At 45.3% G+C, this 21,872-nt stretch overlaps 1 protein-coding gene across 1 annotated transcript in view; it reads right to left on the bottom strand.

Annotated features, from left to right (window-relative positions):
- Positions 1-21,594, bottom strand: part of cxcl12a (chemokine (C-X-C motif) ligand 12a (stromal cell-derived factor 1)) — a 41,424-nt gene extending 19,830 nt beyond the window's left edge. The window contains exons 1-3 of the mRNA XM_014154372.3: positions 21,423-21,594; positions 8,807-8,924; positions 5-88 (exon numbers count right to left, since the gene is read on the bottom strand). Of these exons, the coding sequence (XP_014009847.1) occupies positions 5-88; positions 8,807-8,924; positions 21,423-21,489 (269 nt within the window). The 5' untranslated portion in view covers positions 21,490-21,594. The remainder of the gene's footprint in view (positions 1-4; positions 89-8,806; positions 8,925-21,422) is intronic.
- Positions 21,595-21,872: the final 278 nt, after the last annotated feature.

Raw genomic sequence — 21,872 nt, 5'->3', positions numbered from 1 at the left:
TTACTTGTTGAGGGCATTCTTCAGGTACTGCTGCAGCCACTTGGTCTCGGGGTTGATACACACCTCCTTGTGGTTCTTCAGCTTGGCACTGCAAAGAGAGAAAAGAGAGGTATAAGATTATTTGAGAAAGAAGAAATAATTAGATTGATAGCTTCTGGTGCCCTGTTCCATTCCAGCACAGACTGCCTAATTTTCATTTATGTGCAGTAATATGGAAAGCTATGTACAGTATATGCACTGTTGAGGAGAGCTTGCAAGTAAGCATTTCACTGTATCGTTTACACCCTGTGCACATGATCAATTAACTTTGATTTGATATCTAACATCTATAGGTGCTTATCTCTTAAACCAACCCTTGCGAAACTGAGCCCCATTCAGAGTTGGAGTTCTCCTCTAGTAACAACACAGGAGAAACTCTCTGGACAATATCTCACCCAGGCAGCTCACTAAGGCTGCTCTGGGGGGATGTCACTCTAAAATGTGCCAATATTCTCTAACTCTATTTACAGTCGCAGCCTTAGTCAAGTTGTCACGACTCCTGCCGAGGGTGACTCCTCTCCCTGTTCGGGTGGCACTCGGCGGTCGTCGTCACCGGCCTACTAGCTGCCACCGATCCCTTTTTCCCTTTACTGTTGGTATTGTCTTGATTGTTTGCACCTGTGTATGATTAGTGTTTAGTTTAGTATTTAAGCCCATTTCCCCACCTGTTCTGTGTGCGGGCTTATTTTCTGTTGTCGACTGTTGTTTATGCAGTGGTACGTGTTATTGGATCATTGTGTTTGTTGGATCACACCCAGTTGTGTTTTCGTGGGTGTACTTTTCTTTTACGGTGCAATTCATTAACCTGTTAGGGCTAGGGGGCAGTATTTACACCGCCGGATAAAAAACGTACCCGATTTAATCTGGTTACCACTCCTACCCAGTAACTAGAATATGCATATACTTATTACATATCGATAGAAAACACCCTAAAGTTTCTAAAACTGTTTGAATGGTGTCTGTGAGTATAACAGAACTCATTTGGCAGGCAAAAACCTGAGAAGGTTTCATGCTGGAAGTGGCCTGTCTGACAAGGTGTTGTTGTTCTTGCTTCTGTTTATTGAAGAGTCAGGATCTTAGCTGTAACGTGACATTTCCTAGGGCTCCAATAGGCTCTCAGAGCCCGGGAAAAACCTGAACGATGACGAGGCAGCCTCAGGCTGAAACACATAATCGCTTTTGCCAAGTGGCCCATCAGAGGACAATGGAATTAGGCGCGTGCCCGATTCGACCCAGTGATATATTTTCCTTCGGCTGTTTATCTAATTGCAGATTCCCGGTCGGAATATTATCACTTTTTTACGAGAAAAATTGCATAGAAATTGATTTTAAACAGCGGTTGACATGCTTCGAAGTACGGTAATGAAATATTTAGAAATATTTTGTCACGAAATGCGCCGTGTGCGCGACCGTTATTTACCATTGGGATAGTGTCTGGGACGCACGAACAAAACGTCGCTGTTGGAACATAACTATGGATTATTTTGGACCAAACCTACATTTGTTATTGAAGTAGAAGTCCTGGGAGTGCATTCTGACGAAGAACAGGAAAGGTAAGACCATTTTTCTTATAGTAAATCTGATATTGGTGAGTGCTAAACCTGCTGGGTGTCTAAATAGCTAGCCCTGTGATGCCGGGCTATGTACTTAGAATATTGCAAAATGTGCTTTCACCGAAAAGCTGTTTTAAAATCGGACATATCGAGTGCATAGAGGAGTAATGTATCTATAATTCTTAAAATAATTGTTATGCTTTTTGTGAACGTTTATCGTGAGTAATTTAGTAAATTGTTAGTAAATTCGCCGGAAGTTTGCGGGGGGTATGCTAGTTCTGAACGTCACATGCTAATGTAAAAAGCTGTTTTTTGATATAAATATGAACTTGATTGAACAAAACATGCATGTATTGTATAACATAATGTCCTAGGTGTGTCATCTGATGAAGATCATCAAAGGTTAGTGCTGCATTTAGCTGTCTTCTGGGTTTTTGTGACATTATATGCTAGCTTGAAAAATGGGTGTCTGATTATTTCTGGCTTGGTACTCTGCTGACAATCTAATGTTTTGCTTTCGTTGTAAAGCCTTTTTGAAATCGGACAGTGTGGTTAGATTAACGAGAGTCTTGTCTTTGAATAGCTGTAAAATAGTCATATGTTTGAGAAATGGAAGTAATAGGATTTTTAAGGTATTTGAAAATCCACGCCACAGGATTCAACTGGCTGTTACGTAGGTGGGACGAATTCGTCCCGCCTAGCCCATAGAGGTTAAAAGCCCGTTAGCAACTACTCCTGTTTCCTGCGCCTGACTCCACACCCACTACTGCAAGCTTGACAGAAGCCCGCACCCGGCAAGTATGGAGTCAGCAGGAGCAGCCACCACCCCTCTCCCGTCTATGGAGGAACGGGTCCTCCACCACACCACGTGCTCCATCGAATCGGGTCGGCGATGGACCAAATGATGGAGAGGATGGATGGATGGGAGAGGAGTGGTCTCCTCTCTTCGCCTCCGACTCACCAGATTAGTCAACCTACTCCGCTCCCTCCTACGTCAGGTTCTGGAGCATTGCGTGTTGCGCTCCCGTGGGAGTATGTCGGAGGAGCAGCGGGGTGCCAGGGGTTTCTGCTGCAGATTGACTTATACCTGGCTACCGTGAGACCGACTCCCTCGGGAGAGGAGAGTGTCAGCCTCCTCGTCTCCTGCCTAACGGGGCGAGCATTGGAATGGGCCAACGCGGTCTGGAACATCCCCAACTCAGCAAGGGAGAATTACCCTGAGTTCACCCGCCGTTTCCAGGCCGTATTCGATCACCCTCCAGAAGGCCGGGCGGCGGGTGAGCGACTGTTCCATCTCAGGCAGGAGACGAGGAACGCGCAAGACTTCGCTCTGGAGTTCCGGACCTAGGCTGCAGGGGCCGGGTGGAACGACAGGGCCCTAATGGATCATTTCCGGTGCAGTCTCCGGGAGGACGTCCGCAAGGAGCTAGCGTGTCGGGACAAAACACTCTCCTTGGATGAACTGATTGATATGTCAATCCGACTGGACAATCTGCTGGCTGCCCGCGGGCGTTCAGAGGGGGTCCTGTCAGTTCCACCTCCTAGCCCTCCTGCGCCCATTCCCATGGAGCTGGGAGTGGCTGCATCAAAGGGAACCGGAGGAGGGCGCTCCTCCTGCACCAATTGTGGTCGCCGAGGACACACGGTCGACCGGTGCTGGGGGGGTCCCTCTGGGAGTCGAGAAGGCAGGCAGAACACTCCTCGTTCACCCCAGGTGAGTCAGCACCAAACTCACCCAGAACCCTCTGTTGGTCATATGTTTGTTTTAATTTCTTTTCTTGTTTTTTCCCTTGTTCCCAGCATAGGGCGCTAGTCGATTCAGGCGCAGCGGGGAACTTTATGGATCGCGGACTCACCCTTAAGCTGGGAGTTCCGTTAGTACCGTTAGATTCCCCCTTTCCCGTGCACTCCCTAGATAGCCGGCCATTAGGGTCAGGGCTGGTCAGGGAGACTACGGTGCCGCTGGACATGGTAACGCAGGGGAATCATAAGGAGCGAATTAGTTTTTTCCTTATCGATTCGCCTGCGTTTCCAGTGGTGCTGGGAGTGCCTTGGCTGGCCAGTCACAATCCCAAGATTTTGTGAAAACAGGGGGTTCTCCAGGGGTGGTCAGAGGAGTGTTCGGGTAGGTGTCTGGGAGTTTCCATCGGTGCCACGTCGGTGGAGAGTCCAGACCAAGTTTCCACTGTGCGCATTCCCCCTGAGTATGCCGATTTGGCTCTCGCCTTCTGTAAGAAGAAGGCGACTGAATTACCATCCCATCGACAGGGGGATTGTGTGATAAACCTCCTGGCAAACGCTGCGCTTCCCAACAGTCACGTGTACCCCTTGTCTCAGGAGGAGACGTTGGCTATGGAGACATATGTCACGGAATCTCTGAGACAGGGGTTCATTCGGCCCTCCATCTCACCCGTCTCCTCGAGTTTCTTTTTCGTGAAGAAAAAGGGGGGTTTAGTTACCCACTACCTCTCATCGCTACGGCGGTGGAATCATTTCACGGAGCGCGTTTTTTCACGAAACTGGATCTCAGGAGCGCGTATAATCTGGTGCGTATTCGGGAGGGAGATGAGTGGAAAACCGCATTTAGTACCACATCGGGCCACTATGAGTACCTCGTCATGCCGTATGGGTTAAAGAATGCTCCAGCCGTCTTTCAATCCTTTGTAGACGAGATTCTCAGGGACCTGCATGGGCAGGGCGTGATAGTGTATATCGATGACATCCTGATTTACTCCACCACCCGCGCCGAGCATGTGTCCCTGGTGCGCAGGGTGCTTGGGAGGTTGCTGGAGCATGACCTATATGTCAAGGCTGAGAAGTGTGAGTTCTCCAAACGAGCCGTCTCCTTCCTGGGTTATCGCATTTCCACCTCGGAGGTGGTGATAGAGTGTGACCGCATTAAGGCCGTGCGTAATTGGCCGACTCCAGCCACGGTGAAGGAAGTGCAGCGGTTTTTGGGTTTTGCCAATTACTACCGGAGGTTTTTCCGGGTTTTGGCCAGGTAGCGGATCCCATTACCTCACTGCTGAAGGGGGGACCGGTGCGTTTGCGTTGGTCGACAGAGGCGGACAGGGCTTTCACCCAGTTGAAGGCACTGTTCACTGATGCACCTGTGTTGGCGCACCCGGACCCTTCTTTACCATTCATAGTGGAGGTGGACGCGTCCGAGGCTGGGGTGGGTGCCGTGCTATCTCAGCGCTCGGGTACGCCCCCAAAACTCCGCCCCTGTGCCTTCTAGGAAGCTCAGTCCGGCGGAGCGTAACTATGATGTGGGGGACCGGGAGCTGTTGGCTGTGGTCAGGGCTTTGACCGTGTGGAGACACTGGCTTGAGGGGGCTAGACACCCTTTTCTCATCTGGACTGACCACCGGAACCTGGAGTATATCCGGGCAGCTAGGAGACTGAACCCGCGTCAGGCACGGTGGGCCATGTTCTTCACCCGGTTCCAGTTCACTATTTCATATCGACCAGGTTCCATGAACATGAAGGCCGACGCACTGTCCCGTCTTTATGATACTGAGGATCAGTGATAGGCCTTAAGGGGAAGTACTGGTGGCCCACCTTGGCTAAGGACGTGAGGTTTTATGTCTCTTCCTGTTCGGTGTGCGCCCAGAGTAAGGCTCCTAGGCACCTCCCTAGAGGGAAGTTACAACCCCTCCCCGTTACACAGAGGCCGTGGTCCCACCTGTCGGTGGACTTTCTCACCGATCTTCCCCCGTCTCAGGGGAATACCACGGTCCTGGTAGTTGTGGATCGGTTTTCTAAGTCCTGCCGTCTCCTCTCATTGCCCGGTCTCCCTACGGCCCTACAGACTACGGAAGCTCTATTCACCCATGTTTTCCGGCACTACGGGGTGCAGGAGGACATCGTTTCTGATCGGGGTCCCCAGTTCACGTCCCGTGTATGGAGGGCATTTATGGAGCGCCTGGGGGTCTCGGTCAGCTTGACCTCCGGTTATCACCCAGAGAGCAATGGGCAGGTGGAGAGAGTTAACCAGGAGGTGGGTAGGTTTTTGCGGTCGTACTGCCAGGACCGGCCAGGGGAGTGGTCCAGGTACATACCTTGGGCCGAACTGGCCCAAAACTCACTCCGCCACTCCTCCACTAACATTTCACCATTTCAGTGTGTGTTGGGCTACCAGCCGGTCCTGGCACCATGGCATCAGAGCCAGACCGAGGCTCCTGCGGTGGAGGATTGGGTGCAGCGCTCCAAGGAGACCTGGAGGGCTGTCCAGGAGGCCCTTAAAGAAGCAGGGGGACGACAGAAGAGGAGCGCTGACCGCCACCACAGTGAGGCCCCCGTATTCCAACCAGGGGACAGGGTCTGGCTCTTGACCCGAAACCTGCCCCTTCGCCTGCCCTGCCGGAAGCTGGGTCCGCAGCGTGTAGGGACCTTCAAAGTCCTGAGGAGGATAAACGAGGTGTGTTACCGATTACAACTTCCTTCGTATTATCGTATTAACCCCTCGTTTCATGTGTCTCTCCTCAGGCCGGTGGTAGCTGGTCCCTTACAAGACGGTGAGGTGCCAGAGGTCCCTCCGCCCCCTCTGGACATCGAGGGGCCCCCGGCGTATACAGTACGTGCCATTCTGGACTCTAGACGCCGGGTGAGGGGCCTGCAGTACCTCGTGGACTGGGAGGGGTACGGTCCGGAGGAGAGGTGCTGGGTGCCGGTGGGGGACATACTGGACCCAACACTATTGAGGGATTTCCATCGTCTCCACCCGGATCGCCCTGCGCCTCGCCCTCCGGGTCGTCCCCGAGGCCAGTGTCGGCGCGCTGCGGGAGCCGCGCGTCGGGGGGGGGGGGGTACTGTCACGACTCCTGCCGAGGGTGACTCCTCTCCCTGTTCGGGTGGCGCTCGGCGGTCGTTGTCACCGGCCTACTAGCTGCCACCGATCCCTTTTTCCCTTTTCTGTTGGTTTTGTCTTGATTGTTTGCACCTGTGTATGATTAGTGTTTAGTTTAGTATTTAAGCCCGTTTCCCCACCTGTTCTGTGTGCGGGCTTATTTTCTGTTGTCGACTGTTGTTTATGCAGTGGTACGTGTTATCGGATCCTTGTGTTTGTTGGATCACACCCAGTTGTGTTTTCGTGGGTGTACTTTTCTTTTACGGTGCAATTCATTAAAAGCCCGTTAGCAACTATTCCTGTTTCCTGCGCCTGACTCCACACCCACTACTGCAAGCTTGACACAAGTGTTACATAACTTTCCTGAACTCTACATTCTCTCTGTATATTTACAGGCTAAAGCTGTGCTGCTTTTGCTGTTATATGTGCCACTAACTGCTATCCTCACCCACTATAATCATACTGTTATCACCTTGAGATCTGCCCCAGGCTAGTAGATGTAATGACCACCATCTTGTCCGGTTGACAACTGTGCATTTGGCTGCTTGGATTAAGAGATCTAGTCACTTCTGTCTGTCACTCATAAAGCTATCAACTTGTTCATTCCTCATCCCCAGCCCAGTTTCCATTTTTCCAGTAAAGCTGACTAAGAACACATTCTCATTTACGGTAATGGCCCAGGGAATAGTTACATGGAAGAGGAGGGGGGATGAATGAGGCAATTGGAAGCTGGGATTGGGAATTTAGCCAGGACACCAGGGTTAACATTCCTACTCTTACAATAAGTACCATTGGATATTTTAGTGACCACAGAGAGTCAGGACACCAGCTTAACATCTCATCCAAAAGATGAGACCCTACAAAGGGCAATGTCCCCAATCACAGCCCTGGGATATGTTTTTACACCAGAGGTAAGAATGCCTCCTACTGGCCCTCCAACATCACTATCAGCAACATCTGGTCTCACATCCAGGGACCAACCAGGACCGACACTGCTTATCTTCAGTGGCAAGCCAGCAGTTAGTTGCAGGGTCGTATGTTGCTGGCATGTTAAATAGTCCCCTTGCAGGTGATATGTTTCAGATGTAGCCAAATTATCTGCAAATACACACATTAGAGAAGTGGAGATTTAAAAGTGTCACAGATTGGAATGCCTGGAAAGGTTTAAGCATTTAGCTGTGTTGGTTTTAATGATAGACAGTTGAAGATTGGTGAGGAGAGGGATCCATGATCCATACCATTTTGCCTTTTGATGGAATAACCCTAACCATGTAGCTATTGGCTTAGTCCAGAATAACCCTAACCTATTTGCAGACGGGTCATGGGTTAGATCACATGTCTCTATGTGGGGGGTCAGTACTTGAAGTAAGTAATACACATGTTATAAACATAACATATTTAGCCTGTTAGTATACAGTCTATGTTAGCGCTTTGTACCAATAACCACATCACAGCTGTGCTAAAATCACAATGAAGCACACCAAGCTCTCATCTATTATTACTTAACATACACACACCACCTCTCTCCACACACACACGCACGGACACACACACACACCGATCTCATAATGTTGAGCAGTATCAGACCCTATCAGTTAGGAGTAAGAGGAAAGACAGGCCAATTATTTAGAGCTGCTATTAATGTTTCCCTGTTGAAAACAAAACTGCATCCAATTCCCAACCCCCTCACACACACTATTTTTCACGATACGCTTCCTATGGATGTGTCTAATTATGTGTGCATGGCTTACAGAATGGACAATGAGAAGGGCATCAGAAGTGTGTTTGTGAGTTTGTGTGTGTGTGTGTGTGTGTGTGTGTGTGTGTGTGTGTGTGTGTGTGTGTGTGTGTGTGTGTGTGTGTGTGTGTGTGTGTGTGTGTGTGTGTGTGTGTGTGTGTGTGTGTGTGTGTGTGCTTCAGGGGCGCCGTTCACTGGCCGTCAGCTCCATGGGATTGATGGTGTGAAATGTCCAAAAAAGAAGGAGAGACATGTCACCACTTTCAAAGGTCCTGGGAGTGTGTGTGCATGAGCTTGCCCGTAACCTGTGTGTGTGTGTGTGTGTGTGTGTGTATTTGTGTGTGAGAGAGAAGAGAGGGAGAGCGAGAGAGAGCGTGTGAGAGAGTGTGTGTGTGTGAGAGAGAGAGAGAGAAGAGCGAGAAAGAGAGAGAGAGCGAGAGTGTGTGTATGTCTGTGTGTGTGTGTGCATGCGTGCGTGCGTGTGCGCCTTAGGAGCTCCTTTCACTGGCTGTCAGCTCCATGAGATTGATGGTGTGAAAAGTCCGACCAGAAGGAGAGACCTGTCACCCCTTTCAGTGCATGATCTTGCCTATAACCTGTGCATGTTTGTATTGGCGAGGTACTCACATCACTTGGAAGGGGCAGTTGGGTGTGTGTAGGAACTTCAGTTCTCGGATGTTGCGCTGGGGGACGGTGTTAACTGTAGAACGACACCAGCACCTCTCCATCATACTGATGGGCTTAGCTGAAGAGGGGGTAGAACAGAGAACATGAATATAATATACAGTATCATTAAGAGATAAGTGGAGAACATGAAAACACCACCTCATTTTGTCAGAAACCAGGAGAGAACACAAGGCCAAGTGAAAAATACTGTCAGAGAGGAGCAAGGCCCCCACTGTCAAGTAGAACAGGAACAACAATGATATTATCCTACACTGTAAGACTTTTCAGTAATTTCAACAGTAAAACACTGTAGAATGCACTGTAAAATATCTTAAATGTGTTTTACAGAATTTATGCTATATATTGCACTGCATTTTACAGCATTATACAATAAAACTAAAAGCAAAGTATTATTTCTTTATAGTAAATTGAATACAGTACCCTACAGTATTTTTGGAGCTCCAAAAACCTTTTAACCACTACTGGTGACACGGTATTGTTGTTTCTGGCTCATTAACATATTTTGAGATGTGCCTTGTAAGAGGCTCAATTTGTTGCAACCGTGAGTGAGAGTGCTGTACCAATTTAACTGATAAGTGGTAGTAGTGTCCCCACAATTAAATGTTTACAGGGGACAGATTGGAGTGGCAGCAAGTCTCAAACCTTTAATGGTTGAGTATTTGCCATGTCCTTGGTCTGTTTTGTCTTGTGCTCACTGCAAGTTTGGAAGCCTTTAAACTCAGCTACTGCTCTGGTTAATCGTTGGGCATCATTTGAGTTCAATATCATTACATTATGTAACGGGCGTCGTAAGGAGCGGACCAAAATGCAGCGGGTAAAGTGCTCATCTTCTTATTTATTAAAGGAAAAAACACTTAAACAAAACAAACGACGAAAACAGTCCAATAAGGTGCACAGACGATACTGGAAACAACCACCCACAAACACAAGTGAAAACAAACACAACTAAATATGGCCTCCAATTAGAGACAACAACAACCAGCTGCCTCTAATTGGAGGTCATTGACAAAACTAACATAGAAATAGAAAAGCTAGATAAACACATAGAAATAGATAACTTAGAACATAAACCAAAAACCCCGAAACACACAAAACAAACACCCCCTGCCACGCCATGACCAAACTACAATAACAAATAATCCCTTTTACTGGTCAGGACGTGACACATTATAATTGTTTTACATTGTCAATTTGACTTTGATTTTACCAATCTAACTGCATAATAACAATGGTAAGCATTTATTAGAATAGTAAATCTCTATGATAAACTAGGTAAATCAAGATGTAGCCTAGGCCTATTCACAATACAGGTAATACTATAATCAATAGGAGTGTGTGCATGCATTGAGTTATTGAGCTTATTTTGGCTGATTTCATAGGGCTACAGATGACAAACAATGTGTTTCCTTTCCATTTGGGACTTATTTTATTATAATGATCAACAACATTTGCATAGAAGTAGAATATTTTATAAAAGTGTTTGCTGTCTCTTTAACCAGTAATGATGTCATTCAAGAGGGGTTCGCTGAAGCAATAGATCATCTTTGGGATAGATGTGAGAGCAAGACCGATTAAGTCTTGGTGGCAATCAGTTTGAAATCAGCATATTTTGCGTATTATCACAAACAAAGTACTAGGGTAGTGAATTGATGTTGGCTTCAGCTGTAAGGTAATACAAGAATATTAGCAAACCAAGCTGGAAGCTACCGGTATCTTCTTGCAATGTAGTGTTCTAGCCTGTATGGATTTTTTTTTGCAAACTGTAATTAACAGTTTAAACATTTCTACATGCTGTGTCACATTCAATTGTGTTAACTTCTGTACAGGTGGGGTGCTAACATGATGCAGCACAGAAACCCAGTGCAGGCTAAGTGGAGCATGCACGGTGCGCTCGCGCTATAAGAGGGACATAGGCTGCGCTGATAAACTTGATCCGTGAGACACATTTGGCATAGAAAGTAACAAAGATTTGTTACTTTCTACCGTTTTACATGTTATTTTTTTTACCCAATTTCATGGTATCCAATTGGTAGTTACAGTCTTGTCTCATCGCTGCAACTCCGGGAGAGGCGAAGGTTGTTGTTTCTCCGAAACGCAACCAGGTCGAGCCAAACTGCTTCTTGACACAAGGCCCGCTTAACCCGGAAGCCAGCTGCACCAATGTGTAGGAGGAAACACCGTACACTTGGTGACCGTGTCAGTGTGCATTGTGCCCAGCCTGCCACAGGAGTTGCTAGTGCGCGTTGGGACAAGGACATCCCTCTCCGCCAAACACTCCCTTTTCCCAGACGATGCTGGGACAATTGTGCACTGCCCCATGGGTCTACCCGTCGTGGCCGGCTGCGATAGAGCCTGGACTCAAACCAGGATCTCTAGTGGAACAGCTAGCACTGCGACAAAGTGCCTTAGACCACTGCGCCCCTCGGGATGCCTGTTTTACATGTTCTAGTATCGAAAAACTACAGAAGTTTCGGTATACCCTGCAACACTATTTGTTAAAGGAACGTTCTGGACATTTTTTACCTCAAAATCGTTGTCCAGATCACGTTACGAACATGTAGGTCTGTGAAAACAGCTTAAAAATGAGTTCTGAAGAACAAAAGCTAGGTATAGATATTTTCCAGATTTTACCCTCAGTGACTACAACGAGCTTTAGGAAGGAGTGAGGTTGATTTTCTGGTCTCCGCTTGCCCCATCCCTGAACACTGGGAATAGAAATTGTGGCCGTTTCATAGTTAAACTGCCATGAAACTGTAGTTCTGTGTGAGTCAGTAAGCTTCTATCATTACTACTGTCAGAGCACCTATATTGTGTAGAATGGCAGCAGCAAACGATGACCCCCCCTATGATTATAACTTTAATCAAGTGTTGTTGAATGATAATATCCAACCGTATATGAACCAGAATACACTGAGGAGTAAATAAGATGACGACGAGAGGAATATCTGGGGAATCAAGCAGCTGCGGCTGCTGCCGAAGATGTAGCTGCTGATGAAGCTGGGCAGTCTCGCACGAACACTGACTGGTGGTGCCTATGTGGAAACTGCCCAGTAATGGCTAGAGACAGAGAGTGTTTGTTGTAACAACTTGGACCGGTCATAGTTTTGTTGTCCACAATTGCCACCTCCAGCCAAGGTGACAACTTTCTGTGATCGATTAAGAAATAAGAAAGGAAGAAAAGAAACAGGAGAATGTAAGCTACAGACCATTTGGAAAGTATTCAGACCCCTTGACTTTTTCCACATTTTGTTAAGTTACAGCCTTATTAAAAAAATTATAAAAACATTTATAAAATCCTCATCAATCTACACACAACACCCCAAAATGACAAAGCAAAAACAGGTTTTTAGAAATGTTTGCACATTTATTAAACATAAAAAACAGATACCTTATTTACACAAGTATACAGACCCTTTGCTATGAGACTCGAAATTGAGCTCAGGTGCATCCTGTTTCCATTGATTATCCTTGATGTTTCCACAACTTGATTGGAGTCCACCTGTGGTGAATTCAATAGATTAGAATTGATTTGTAAAGTCACACACCTGTCTATATAAGGTCCCACAGTTGGCAGTGCATGTCAGAGCAAAATCCAAGGCATGAGGTCAAAGGAATTGTCCGTAGAGCTCAGAGACACAGATCTGGGGAAGGGTACAAAAACATTTCTGCAGCATTGATGGTCCCCAAGAACACAACGGCCTCCATTATTCTTAAATGGGAGAAGTTTGGAACTATCAAGGCTCTTCCTAGAGCTGGCAGCCCGGCCAAACTGAGCAATCGGGGGAGTAGGGCCTTGGTCAGGGAGGTGACCAAGAACCCAATGGTCACTCTGACAGTGCTCCAGAGTTCCTCTGTGGAGATGGGAGAACCTTCCAGAAGGACAACCATCTTTGCAGCACTCTACCAACCAGATGGATGCCACTCATCAGCAAAAGACAGCCCGCTTGGAGCTTGCCAAAAGGCACCTAAAGGTCTCTCAGACCATCCAAAACAAGACTCTCTGATCTGATGAAACCAAGATTGAACTCTTTGGCCTGAATACCAAGATTCACGTCTGGAGGAAACTTGGCACCATCTCTACGGTGAAGCATGGTGGTGCAGCATCATGCTGTGGGGATGTTTTTCAGCGGCAGGGACTGGGAGACTAGTCAGGATTGAGGGAAAGATGAATGGAGCAAAGTACAGAGAGATCCTTGATGAAAACCTGCTCCAGAGCGCTCAGGACTTCAGACTGGGGTGAAGGTTCACCTACCAACAGGACAATGACCCTAAGCACACAGCCAAGACAACGCAGGAGTGGCTTCGGGGACAAGTCTCTGAATGTCCTTGAGTGGCCCAGCTAGAAACTGGACTTGAACCCGATCAAATATCTCTGGAGAGATCTGAAAATAGCTGTGCAGCGACGCTTCCCATCCAACCTGACAGAGCTTGAGAGGATCTGCAGAGAAGAATGGGAGACACTAGCCAAATACAGATGTGCCAAGCTTGTAGCGTCATACCCAAGAAGACTCGAGGCTGTAATCGCTGCCAAAGGTGCTTCAAAAAAGTACTGAGTAAAGGGTCTGAATACTTATGTAATTTCGTTTTTTGTACGTTTTTTTGGGGGGGCGGGCAAACATTTCTACAAACCTGTTTTTGTTTTGTCATTATGGGCTATTGTGTGTAGATTGATGTGGGGGTGGAAAAACAATTTAATCCATTTTAGAATAAGGCTGTAAGAATAAGGCTGTAATGTAACAAAATGTGGAAAAGTCAAGGGACCTGAATACTTTCTGAATGCACTGTATATATATATTGTCAGTGCCAGGACCAAATGTACTGTGTGCAGGGATACTGGAGTAGTTGAGGTAGTTATGTACAGCCTCAATTAGTTGGGGCGTTAACTCTACAAGGTGTCGAAAGTGTTGAACAGGGATGCTGGCCCATGTTGACTCCAATGCTTCCCACAGTTGTGTCAAGTTGGCTGGATGTCCTTCGGGTGGTGGACCATTCTTGATACACACAGGAAACTGTTGAGCGTGAAAAACCCAGCAGCGTTGCAGTTCTTGGCACACTCAAACTGGTACGCCGGGCACCTACTACTATACCCCGTTCAAAGGCACTTAAATATTTTGTCTTGCCCATTTACACTCTGAATGACACACATACACAATCCATGTCTCAATTGTCTCAAGGCTTAAACATCCTTCTTTAACCTCTATCTACACTGATTGAAGTGGATTTATCAGGTGACATCAATAAGGGATCATAGCTTTCACCTGGATTCAGTTGGTCAGTCTCTGTCAAGGAAAGAGAAGTGTTCCTAATGTTTAGTACATTCAGTGTATATATATTCTGGACTCTGACATTACTTGTTCTAAAATTTCAATATTTTTTCATTATTTTCTTTTTCTTTTTTGGATTTGTGTGTATTGTTAGGTATTACTGCACTGTTGAACTGAGGAATTTGCTGATTTTTACCATCTCCACTGCGGCCCTGTAGGCTGTCTCGCCATTGTTGGTAATCAGGCCTACCACTGTTGTGTCGTCTGCAAGCTTGAATGAGTTGGAGACGTGCATGGCCATGCAGTCATGGGTGAACAGGGTGTACAAGAGGGGCCTGAGCACGTGTTGAGGATCAACATAGAGAAGGTGTTGTTGCATACCTTCACCACCTGGGGTCGGCCCGTCAGGAAGTTCAGGACCCAGTTGCACAGGGCGGGCTCAGACCCAGGGCCCCGAGCTTAGTGATGAGCTTGAAAGGCACTATGGAGAAGGTTAAGCTGTAGTCAATGAACAGCATTCTTACATCGGTATTCCTCTTGTCCAGATGGTATAGGACAGTGTGCAGTGCGATGGCGATTGAGTCATCCATGGATCTGTTGAGGCGGTATGCAGATTGTAGTGGGTCTAGGGTATTGTGTAAGGTGGAGGTGATATGAGCCTTACCTAGCCTCTCAAAGCACTTCATGATGACAGACATTTAGTTCAATTACCTTCGCTTTCTTGGGTACAGGAGCAATGGTGGACATCTTGAAGCAAGTTGGGACAACTGACTGGGATAGGGACAGATAGAATATGTCCGTAAACACTCCAGCCAGCTGGTCTGCACATGATCTGAGGACGCAGCCAGGGATGTCATCTGGGCCGGCAGCCTTGCGAGGGTTAACACGCTTAAATATCTTACTCAGGTTGGCCACGGAGAACGAAAGCTCACAGGCCTTGTGAGCGGCAGTGGACTGCTTCGGAGGTACTGTGTTTTCCTCAAAATGGTTGAAGGTGTTTAGCTTGTCTGGGAGCAAGGCATCAGTGTCCGCGACGTTTAGAATCTGTTATTGTCTGGAATCCCTGCCACATATTACTCATGTCTGAGCTTTTGAATTGTTACTCCACTGTCTCTCTACTGACGTTTTGCCTGTTCGATTGCCTTACGGAGGGCATAGCTGGACTGTTTGTACTCGTCCATGTTCCCAGTCAACTTGCTGTAGTTCGCTCATTCCTTTTTGTGAGAATGTTGCCATCTATCCATTGTTTTCTGTTAGGATAAGTTATAATAATCACAGTGGGAACAACATCCTCTATGCACTTTCTAAATGAACTCAGTCACCGAGGCAGTGTATACGTACATTTTATTCTCAGAGGCAACCAGGAACCTGTCATAGATTTCGATTGGTCAGACCAACGTTGAATAGTCCTTACCTCGGGTACTTCCTGGTCAGGTTTTTTTCCTATACGAAGGGAGGAGCAGAACGGAGGCGTGATCTGATTTGCTGAATGGGTAACGGGGGAGGGCCTTGTAGCCATCCCGAAAGGGGGAGTAGCAATGGTCAAGAATTGTTGATGAGGGCCTCCCGAGTGGCGCAGCGTTCTAAGGCACTGCATCGCAATGCATGAGGCATCACTACAGACCTGGTTCATTTCTGGCCTGTGTCGCAGCCGGCCACAACCGGGAGACCCATGAAGAGGCGCACAACTGTCCCAGTGTCATCCAGGTTAGGGGAGGGTTTGGCCGGCCGAGATGTCCTTGTCCCATTGCGCTCTAGCGATTCCTGTGTCGGGCTGGGCGCATGCACGCTGACACGGTCAGCAGTTGTACGGTGTTTACTCCAACACATTGGTGCGGCTGGCTTCCGGGTTAAGCGAGCAGGGAGTCAAGAAACAGTGCGGCTTGGCAGGGTCGTGTTTCAGAGGATGCGTGGCACTTGACATTCGCCTCTCTTGAGTCTGTATGGGAGTTGCAGCGATGGAGCAAGACTGTAACTACCAATTGGGGGAAAAAAGTGTAAAAAGTATGGGAGGCGATGTGTTGATAAAACTTTGGTAGCGATTTCCTTTATTGAAGTTCCCAGCTACAATAAATGCGGTCTCCGGATATGCGGTTTCCAGGTTGCACAAAGTCCAGTGTAGTTCCTTGAGAGACGTCGCGGTGTCAGCATGAAACATACACCTCCACATTCATTTTTCCAGGAGAGTTCTTTCTTTCTGTCCGCGGGATAGATGGAGAACCCCTCTGGCCGAATGGGCGGGGAGAGTATATCCGGAGAGCCATGAGTCCATAAAACAGAGTATGTTACAATCCCTGATGTCTCTCTGGAAGGAGATCCTTGCCCTGAACTTGCCTACTTTTTTATCCTGGGACTAAACATTAACGAGTAATATACTCGGAAGCGGTGGATGGTATGCACGCCTCCTGTGTCTGACGAAGAGCCCACTCCTTGTTCCTTTTTTCTTGCGAAGGAGACTTGGAGTAGCCCCCGGAATGAATGGAATTGCCTCGGGGAGTTCAAACAAAGGATACAATTTAGGGAAATCTAATTTCTGGTCGAAATGCTTGTGACTGATTGATTGACTGATCTAATATCCCAAAGTTATTTTCGTCTGTAGGTAATAATGTAATAAATGTCCTGAGCAAATAATGTAAGAAATAACAAAACATTATAATAATATTCGCTAGGGATATTAAATCCAACGTGGATCCAGGCACAACTGTCTTCACCAGCGTAACGAATGAGACACCAAAATATTCCGGACATTCCTCGAGAACACCTTTTTTCCAGCACTTGGGCTGTAATGCATCGCATGCGCTATCACAACAGCTGTTCAACACTTGACTGACATTCTGCCTTCCTGGATCAGATAATGATGTGTGAAAATATCACGGCGTAACTAATCACCTGGACACCAAATGCGCATCCAACAAGTATTATGCTAATTATTGAAGAACCACGTTAAGAGCAGTATTTATTTAGGTTTTAAGCATCAAGGTAAAGTGACTGTTTTGGTTTTAACCTCTCTAGGGTATGTGGGACGAAATCGTCCCACCTACTCAACAGCCAGTGGAATCCCGTGGCGCGTTATTCAAATACCTTAGAAATGCTATTACTTCAATTTCTCAAACATATGACTATTTTACACCATTTTAAAGACAAGACTCTCGTTAATCTAACCACACTGTCCGATTTCAAAAAGGCTTTACAACGAAAGCAAAACATTAGATTATGTCAGCAGAGTACCCAGCCAGAAATAATCAGACACCCATTTTTCAAGCTAGAATATAATGTCACATAAACCCAAACCACAGCTAAATGCAGCACTAACCTTTGATGATCTTCATCAGATAACACTTCTAGGACATTATGGTATACAATACATGCATGTTTTGTTCAATCAAGTTCATATTTATATCAAAAACCAGCTTTTTACATTAGCATGTGACGTTCAGAACTAGCATACCCACCGCAAACTTCCGGTGAATTTACTAAATTACTCACGATAAACGTTCACAAAAAACATAACAATTATTTTAAGAATTATAGATACAGAACTCCTTTATGCAATCGCTATGTCCGATTTTAAAATAGCTTTTCGGCAAAAGCACATTTTGCAATATTCTGAGTAGATAGCCCAGCCATCACGGGCTAGCTAATTTGACACCCACCAAGTTTGGCCCTCACCAAACTCCGATTTACTATTAGAAAAATTTGATTACCTTTGCTGTTCTTCGTCAGAATGCACTCCCAGGACTTCTACTTCAATAACAAATGGTTTGGTTCAAAATAATCCATAGTTATGTTCAAATATCCTCTGTTTTGTTCGTGCGTTCAAGACACTATCCGAAGGGTGACGAAGGGTGACGCGCCCGACGCGTTTCGTGACAAAAAAATTCTAAATATTCCATTACCGTACTTCGAAGCATGTCAACCGCTGTTTAAAATCCATTTTTATGCGATTTTTCTCGTAAAAAAGCGATAATATTCCGACCGGGAAACCCTGTTTATGTTCAAAGATGAAAAAATAAAAACATGGTGTCGCCTCGTGCACGCGCTTCAGTCTCATTGTTCTCTGATCGACCATTATCCAAATGCGCTGCTGTTTTTCAGCCAGGGCCTGCAAAGACATCATTCAGCATTTTGCCGCCTTCTGAGAGCCTATGGGAGCCGTAGGAAGTGTCACGTTACAGCAGAGATCCTCAGTTTTCAATAAAGAGAGTGTAGAAGCCCAAGAAATGGTCAGAGAGGGCGCTTCCTGTAAGGAATCTTCTCAGGTTTTTGCCTGCCATATGAGTTCTGTTATACTCACAGACACCATTCAAACAGTTTTAGAAACTTTAGGGTGTTTTCTATCCAAAGCCAATAATTATATGCATATTCTAGTTTCTGGGCAGTAGTAATAACCAGATTAAATCGCGTACGTTTTTTATCCGGCCGTGCAAATACTGCCCCCTATCCCCATTAAGCATTCCATTTTGAAATTGCATTTATTAGGGTTGTTTCCCCCCATTGGCAGATTATTAGTGGTCCAGTGTAGGAAATCCTCACTGGAAACCTAGTTTATAAAAAGACCCACATGCACGCACTGCTGGAGTTGTCGTGCCCTGGTGGTGTTGCTTTACACACAACGAGTAGACTATAAATGCTTTATAAATGCGTGGGCTACTTGTTATTGCTGCTCATGGGGAATATGACACAAAAATAAATTCAAAAGGGCCATTCATTTGAGCAGTTTATTTGAAAATAAAAATGATTTTCATATGCTATTTGAAAGTGAATGTGGAACTAGCCAATGAATCATCCAAATAAAGCATATTAAACCTGGAGCACTCTTTCAATGATTCAAACTAGATGTAATAAATAACATAAAATAGTTGACATTCTATTATTAATTGCACCATGTGATCAGGAAAAGATTATTGTGCTAGGGCCACTACAAATCAAATACATTCTAGGGTGTCTAATCAAAAATACATATTTTGACCAATTGGTAAATCATGTTAATTGTGTAGATAAAAGTTATTTGAGTTTTTGCAATTGCATTTATTATTGGCGCATGGCGCGAGTGTCTGTGTGCGCCATCACGCGCATGTTCATTTTGTCCACCCACACCAGACACGTTGAAATATCAAAACGAACTCTGAACCAACTATAATAATTTGGGGACAGATCTAAAAGCATTAAACATGTATGGCAATTTAGCTAGCTAGCTTGCTGTTTCTAGCTAATTTCTCCTCTGATATAAACATTGGGTTGTTATTAAACCTGAAATGCACAAGGTCCTCTACTCCGACAATTAATCCACAGATAAATGGGTAAACCGAGTTTGTTTCTAGTAATCTCTCCTCCTTCAGGCTTCTTCTTCTCCTTTGGACTTTATATGGCGGTTGGCAACCAACTTTAAAAGGTGCATTACCACAAACGACTGGAGTGTGGACCTCAGTTCATCTTTCAATTACCTAAGTGGGTATATGCTCCTAAAAACCAATGAGGAGATGGGAGAGGCAGGACTTGAGGCACATCGAGCATCACAAATAGTTATATTTAAGCGCATGGCCACGCTGACGTGCGGGAGCAGTGTGGGTGCAATGACCGAATAACATGTATGTACATTTATTTTGCAACGCTCGCTCTGGTCAGCATGTAATTTGTGGTAACAACAAGATGCAACAAGACAAATGTATTCAATCATTTGAAGAAGATTAACCATCCCCTACATTAAGAAGATTGCATGGTAAAAAAAAATTGTCAGACAGCATCAATGTCCCTCTGCCACAACCAACCACCTACCTTAAACAGGCATTGATTGCCGATGCGTTTTCAAGTGTAAGGTACGGAAAAACATCCCACAGAAATCACAGAGGTTAATACATATCACATAGCCAAAGACATGGTCCTTAGCTGGACAGGAGATACAAGATTCCATCTCGCACATATTTCTCCCAAGTAGCTATCCCAACACTATACAACAAAATTAAGGGTGAAGTTGAAACATGTCCCGTTAAATAACTGGACCATATTCCAATGTTTTGGACACAGGCTGCACCTTGTAATTGGTAGGCTACGTGTTACGTGTTTTTAAGGCACTTTGACTTGAAATTTCAATTATAATAATGATTGAAATGACATAATTACACAATCATAAGCTTCCTATCACAATGTTAGAAATGATTTGTTTCATTTGGTTGTGTATTCAGTTAGCACAGTATGTATTCATTCATATGATCTAATTTTAGAAGTGATGTTCTCTACCCTGACACTTGTCTGAAGGAATACAACATTTTCACCCAAGTTTTTGAAAATTCCAATTCATAATCGCAATTGCAATATCTGGCATATTGCAGGTTTTTGCCTGCAATATGAGTTTTGTTATACTTACAGACCCCATTCAAACTGTTTTAGAAAATTCAGAGTGTTTTCTATCCGAATGTGTTAATAATATGCATATCCTAGCTTCTGAGTTGGTGTAGGAGGCAGTTAAAAATGGGCACATATTTTTTTCAAAATGTCTCAATACTGCCCCCGAGCCCCAACAGGTTAAATTGGTCATTTTTTTCTAGAATCCGCAGGTCATAAAACAATATAGAGGCAAGATAGATATCGATTTTGAGACATGACATGTAGTATTTTCATATTTTACTATATGCATTTGATATTAATGCGTAATTCCTGTTCTTTTTTGAAGATCTCCCACAAAAACAAGCATATCTCTGTAAAATGTCAACGGAGAATTGAGCGTACAGCAAGCTTTTTATTTATACATTTAGTTCAGCTCATGTCATGCTAATTTAGATTTTTGCGACAAGTGAAACCAACTTTGAAGACAACCACCACAACATGTAAAAAGTGGCTGCAATAAAGTTGCACGGTTGTATTAGCTTACGAAATCCGACTTTTGGGATATACTGTTAATGAAATGTTAGAGAAAGACCCCACTGAACTATTCAGAACATGAATAATCATATTTGTATAGGTAACATGTATTTTATAACATAAGGAAGTTACATTTCATCACCAAAGCGCGTTTGTGGACACACCATAATATGCATTATCGAATTCGATGTAGCTCAAGCATGATGTAAACAAGGCAGACCGAATGAACAACGTATTATTATTATTATTATTATTATGAGTGACCAATTTAGCAGAAATCAGCAGCTGCACGTCTCACTAAAACAGCCGCAGAACATGCAGCGCCTCGGACACACACAGAACCGCCCCGCGGGGGTATAGAAAACCTCCACACAATGCTTTATTTGAATAACGAATAACAGCTATAATAGCTAAACTCAGCCAAAGTAGCCTACCTTGTGCGAAAGGAATGTATGTCGCCACAGCAAGCACAGACATAACCGCCAAGAGTTTCAAATCCATGATGAACGATAACGATACCGGTAATCCGTTCAGTGTAGAGTCCAGAGCACACTGTGACAGTGGGCGAGTGTGTTGGATTGTTGAAGTTATGTATGGTGCAATGGGGAGAACGGGAAAGTGGGAGTGTCTGACGATGAACAAATTAAGTGGGAGTGTATGTGGATTTGATATATGACCCCCTGAAAACCGAGTTTCTTCTAGATCTCTGGACCTAAATCAAAGTGGTACAGAAATCTGTGCAAACTTCCCCTGCTTTAACCTCAGGCTGTTGGCATAATGGCAAATTCTGTATCTTTGACATTGGGAACTGGAATTGATAGTGTTCAGTGGGATAGTGCATTTGTTACGCCTAGTGTGATACAGAAAATTTAAAAAGTTACTCA

This window comes from Salmo salar, chromosome 18 (assembly GCF_965601325.2).
Source record: "Salmo salar chromosome 18, fSalSal1, whole genome shotgun sequence".
In the NCBI taxonomy this organism is placed as follows: Eukaryota; Metazoa; Chordata; class Actinopteri; order Salmoniformes; family Salmonidae; genus Salmo; species Salmo salar.
The sequence above is the reverse complement of the archived record's forward strand: the minus strand, read 5'-3'. Positions and strand labels throughout refer to the sequence as shown.